Source organism: Geospiza fortis, unplaced genomic scaffold (assembly GCF_000277835.1).
Source record: "Geospiza fortis unplaced genomic scaffold, GeoFor_1.0 scaffold130, whole genome shotgun sequence".
NCBI lineage: Eukaryota > Metazoa > Chordata > Aves > Passeriformes > Thraupidae > Geospiza > Geospiza fortis.
In genome coordinates, this window is record NW_005054300.1 from 6305119 (window position 1) to 6310808 (window position 5690).

Here is a 5690-nt window from a genome sequence, read left to right on the forward strand (position 1 = left end):
GGGAAAGATTCCTTCTCCTGCCTTGTCCCAGGGCAGGCTGAGCTCAGGGCTCCCAGAGCAGGGTAGGCAATGCTGTGCACTCCCCACACTGTACCACAGACTGACCCAGGAGCACGAGAGATGCTGATCTGTGAAACGAGATACCCATCCCTGAGCATGGCAAGGAAACAGCAAAGATTAATAAACCTCAAAATATTTTACAGCATTTAAATAGCATGGTCACAGATCAAAGGCAATTGCTCATGTCAGGGAGGCAGGCTCAGTAAGCCTGGAAAGATCACATGCAGAAAGCAGAGGCAAGATGCAAGAGAAAGCCCGCAGACAGGAGCCGAGGAAGGCTCAACGAGAGAAACCAAGTGGTCTAAGCCAGAGTCTCACATGTGTTCCTGGAGGAGTGAGAGCCAGAAAGACTGCCTGGTTTCACTCAGTCTCAGTTGTGTCTTAGCACAAAAACACACATTTCATTTTAAGACACCCTCTTACCTTGGAAGTACCTGCTGCTGTGAGCAGCTTAAATCCCAGTATAACACAGCCCTGCCTGATGCCTGAAATAAGGAGCACACGGGGAATTATGTGCAACTGGTGAATAGATTTGGAAAAGCCCTCAACTCACATTGATGCCATAGAGACTGGAGATTCATGCCCTGCTATCTAAGATCTTTCATTCCTAAACCCACGAGGGTACTGCTTGAAAGTTTGTTGGCAGAATCCATTGCCCACACTTGCAGGCAGAGTGGGAGGCCTGAAAGTCTTTCAAAATGTTCATGTAACTATATTACCTGTGAGGTGGAGGAGGAGGAAGGGAATGGGACTTTTTACCCAGATCACTACAGTGGTAGTGGTAGTGATGGGAATAAAAATGCCACACAGTAGTATTTCCACTCTCAAGCTCTCCTAGAGGAGCTATCCCATCATAAAGCACCTTTATTCTCATATGACTTTGGGCAAGATAGTCCATTTACATTTTTTGGGTACAACTGAAGAACTAGCAGCAGTAGGAGCCCTCTCACCCAGAGGTGTGGGGTTCAATATTGCTGCAGTCTGGGTTGGACACTGGAGGCCATCCACAGCACGTGCACTGCATGAGGCCAAGTGACTCCTCAATACAGACCCCCAGGGGAAACCCTGCTCTCAAGGATCCCATGGATACTCCATCCCTGCACACTCAGTCCTTCACTAGGGACTCCCTAAACCACATCTGCATTCTTGCTCCTGCACCTTGCCTCATGACCTGGGCACTCCCTATAGCACTGTACAAACCCACTGTGCAGAACAAAAAGAAGTCCTCAAGCAAACTCTGTCTGATTGAATTTTGAAGGTAAGAAATGTCCTTCTACAACAGATGTACAACCCCCTCTACACACCCCAAACACCAGATCCATCACAGAGAAGGGAAATATTTACACAAGTTAGTAGAGTTCCAGTTAAATATTATGCTTAGCTGTCTAGAGACCATGTTCTCAGACTATGTCTATGAAATAAAAGATTAAACTTCATAACAATTATGAAGTTGTTCTGCTCACATTCAAAGGGAGTTAAAGAACATTAAAATAGTTCTTTGGGTAATATTCTGGTGAAATTACTCTCTCCGCCCTGGAGAGTTAGAGCTAAAACCTTCTGAACTATCCTGTAAACACACTTGGAAAGGCTAAGAGCTAAGCTGATAACCAGGTAGCACCTCTGCTCTGCAGGTTCTGTAAAAAATGTGAGCAATGCCAGAGAGCTTTTGAAGCAGCAAGGGAAGGAGGATAGGGGAGAGCAGCTTCACTTCTCGAGGGAAGTTTGTTTAGTGGAAAGTAAGCAAGTTGTCAGGGGAAAAGCTGACAATGTTGATTCCAGCAGTTGTCCTGGGAATAAACAGCCAAGTGGATTACGTTACAGAGAATGAGAAACGGCTCTGAGGATCCCATTTACATGCTGAGCCTTCAGGAATGATGCGACTCAGCTACACTCAGGGCCCTGATATCCAGTGACCCCCTGGGCTGAGCCTTTCAACAGTGCTGGTGCCACCATCCCACCTCTGTGGGGTCCCCGAGAGCTCCAGCACAGCTGATGTCCCCAGGAAAGGCAGAGCTCACTGCTGAGGATGCAGATCCATGCTGGCTTCAAGGCAGGGGCTGGGCACTGAAACAGGGGTGGCAGCAGAGTGGGGAGGTTGTGCAGGACTGGTTTGCCTCTCCAGCCCAGCAGCAGGGGAGGGCCACCATGGGTTTTGCCATCTCCTCCCCAGACAGAGCGCAGGGCCCTCTCTCCTGTAAAAATAAGATGCCTGCCTGCCTTTCACAGGAAAGGGACCTGTCAAGAGGAGAAGGGGGTCTCGTTTGATTTATTGGTCTCTTGCTCCTTCCCATCATCTGCAGCTCATCCAGCTGTAGTGATAATGAGAAGAGATATGAGAGGACCCTCTTGGCTGCTGGGATACCATCCTTCTGCCCACTCACTGCCTGAAGACATCAGTCCTTTACAAGCACCATTAAATGTGTATCCAAAATGTGGCAGTCTCCTCCATCGAGATTCTATTCCCTGGATAATACAAACAGTTGCCAGAAAAAGAGTATCCTCTCATCTCTGTCTAGGCCATTATCCCTTTATATTTGCTCTTTAATATTTACTGGGTTCACACAAAGTGCATGCTCTGGAAAGAAAAAAAATCAGCTGCAGCTTAAAGGACTCCAAATTTAGTAATTGCTGCAGCCCCATCGACGTGAACAGTTAGCAGGGAGATTTCTCCAGCACTTCACATGCCGTGGTATTCTGCTTAGGTCAGACTGTAGAAAATGTTCTGTTCAGGGGCACCAAAACTGGAGTGTTTGCATAGGTGCCAGCTGCAGAGGCCTTATGAGTCCACCTCCAGTTCCTGCTGGTCGTTTCCCTCCCAATACCCAGTAACCCTGGTAGGAAACAGAGGCAGCCAGAGAGATGCTGATTCATACAGAGGCGAGGAACCCGAGGGTTTTAACACACCTGTGAGTTAGCAAGAACCAGACCCAGCTCCTGGCTCCAGAGCTGGTCTTGCAGCCTTACCTGTTAGTGTGAGGTTGCTGTATGTGTTTGAAAACTGCTCCTTTAACAAAACCAAGTGCATCTGAGCTGCCTTTTCCCTCTGTAGCTCCAACATTATGTCAGGATGCTGGGCGATCTTACAGCCTTTCTGCTTATCCAGGGCAATGTCGCTGCGAACAATGTCTACAGCAAAAGGGAAAGAAAAGAGGGAGATGGCCAAACCTCAGCTTTCATTTTCGCCAGATGCTTGGATCAGCTCCAGCCCATATGACAGTCACACAATCATCACTCAGCAAGAGCAACCCAACAAAGGGATCCAAACCCCTTGCATCCACCTATCAAATGACCCTCCCCAGCCCAAGCCTCCTTTTCTCCCACACAAAGCTCAAGCTGTATGTTCACAGAACCTACAGACCCTTCCATCCTTCACCTGCCTTGCTATTGGTCTCTTACAATGCTGACCCCTCCCTTGCAGGAGAGTGCAGAATTCTCCCAACATTTATATTACAATTCTGTTACATGTGTATTTGACACTAAATAATGAGAAAATACTAAATCCCATTCCAGTAACCCCTGGCTTCCACTTAACCTTGCCTGTCAAAGAGGTGATGAAGGAGGCTTGTTCTCACCTGGTTTATCCTCACTGCAGCTATCACAGGTCAGCATGGCTTACGACTCTGAACAAGTGTCTGTATCTTTCTAATGCCTGACATTCAGGAGGCAGAAGGATTATTCAACAATTGTTTTCTCTTCATACAAACATTTTATAAGCCATATTGTGAGACAAAAATATTATTCCCTACCCTAGAACTACTCACCTGCTGAGGAAAGGGAATGATGGAGTTGCAAGGCAGAACAAAAATCAAGTAAGATCTGGCAGTCTAAGCAGAAGGTGAGTGGTGCAAACTAGTCCTTGCTAGGTCCCTTATGAGTTTAATAAACTCTGTAACATGTTCAGATCCACAGGCACCAGATGCTGTCTATTTCTTACAAAACCTCAGGCGGCCAGCTCTGATAAGCAATGATTGAAGCTGGAATTCTTCCACCACATTGCATAAGGACACTTTGCCTCACAAGGCTGATCTTTGCTTGGTTCAATTCCCATCTAGCTACAAGCTGCTGAAGAAGCTTGTTGTCAGAAGAGAGTCACACCTTACTCCACACACACTGTCCAGCTCCTTTTTCGTTACATTGAGAAACACCAAAGTTGCTTCCAAAATTCATGCTCCTGTTTCTCAAGTTCAGCGCTTAGGTTCAAAGCTTTGTTATATCTTAGGCTGGCAGGGAACTGACTCCAAACATGTGGTGGAGGATTGGAAGCCACATTATCTTCCTGTCTCTGAGCCTCATCCTGGAGTCACAACACTTTTTTGTCCAGGCTGTGTTCTACCCCTTTCCTGTGTAGTTTGGGATGAGTAGAGCTTCTCTAAAGCTTGTCTGAAACAGACTGCTCAGAATGTCAATGTTATTAAAGTACCCATGGTCTCTAGTTAGCCCTGTGAGTTCTCTCCTCCACCCACAGCTAGCATACTCAGGAGTGGATACTGGGTAGCATCCAGATACCATGAAAATATGGTTCAGTATTTCCACATCCAGCACAAGGGCATCAGTGAGATGGAGCAAGAGGAAGGACTAATGTTCCTCTGCAGCTAATGAGCATGGACCCAACTGTGTGCTTAGTGCACATTCTCTTGGGTAGGCACTGAGTGACACTTGGGCCTATCCAACCTTTGCCCAGATAATGAATGATAAAATCCTGAACTCCTGTTGTGTGAAATATTTGGAAACTGAAGATTGAGAAACACAACCATATATCTGTCCCACACAAGAAAGACTATTGCTACCATTGTGGGAGTCACCCAGAGCCCATGACCTTCCTGGCTGATGGTTTTCCCTTCCTACAGAACTGAAGGCAAGAGTTGTACAACCCCCACCCCCAAGGAAAAATGAAGACAAACACATCAACGAGCCCCTGAAGGAGGAGAAGACTGAGAGGCAGACAGGTTTTAGATGGTCAACATGCTGTCTGCAATTCTCTTAAACTGCTGTAAGGGTGTCCAGGCTGGGTTAAAGAAAGTTTGTTTCCTAAAAGGAATGGATGACTTCTAAAACCCAAACCAGGGCAAATGTGGACCCATGTGGAGGAACCACTGGCCCAGGACCAGGGTCAGGGGCCAGCACATTGGAGGGCGCAGGGGACCATGGCAGCGAGTCCTATGTGATATCCATCTTTGGGAACCACAGGGATGGCTCTGCATGCACTGTCAGCAGGGCCTGGGGACAGAGGGCAGGCCCAGGAATGAAGAACAGGAGCTGCATTTTGATAAAGCTGCTGTGACAGGGATTACCACCAGGATGTCAAGCCACATGCAGACAAATCTCTGGAAGAGTGTGGGGAAGGCATGCAGGGCACAGAAGTCAGAGCACTTTGATAGTTATCTTCATGGGGTTCTGCAAGCTGCCACTGCAGACACTCAGGAAGCAGAGGCAAGACATGCAAGGTCCTGTCTTCTCAGACTGGTGAGGGACCCAAGAAACTTGCCCAAGACCTAAAGATGGAGGTGGACCCTACAGTCATTATAACTCCAGCTTAAACTGTGGGCAGATGTCTGGGACATGGAGCTCACCAAGGAACTCAGTGCTTCATACTCCACCGGGGTGTGCTCAATGCAGGGGAGGAAGCAAAG

The 5690-nt window shown here is 47.5% G+C and overlaps 1 protein-coding gene across 1 annotated transcript in view; it reads right to left on the reverse strand.

Annotated features, from left to right (window-relative positions):
• Positions 1 to 5690, reverse strand: part of HPSE2 (heparanase 2 (inactive)) — a 106681-nt gene that overhangs the window by 91008 nt on the left and 9983 nt on the right. The window contains exon 3 of the mRNA XM_031061533.1: positions 3025 to 3186. Within this exon, the coding sequence (XP_030917393.1) occupies positions 3025 to 3186 (162 nt within the window). The remainder of the gene's footprint in view (positions 1 to 3024; positions 3187 to 5690) is intronic.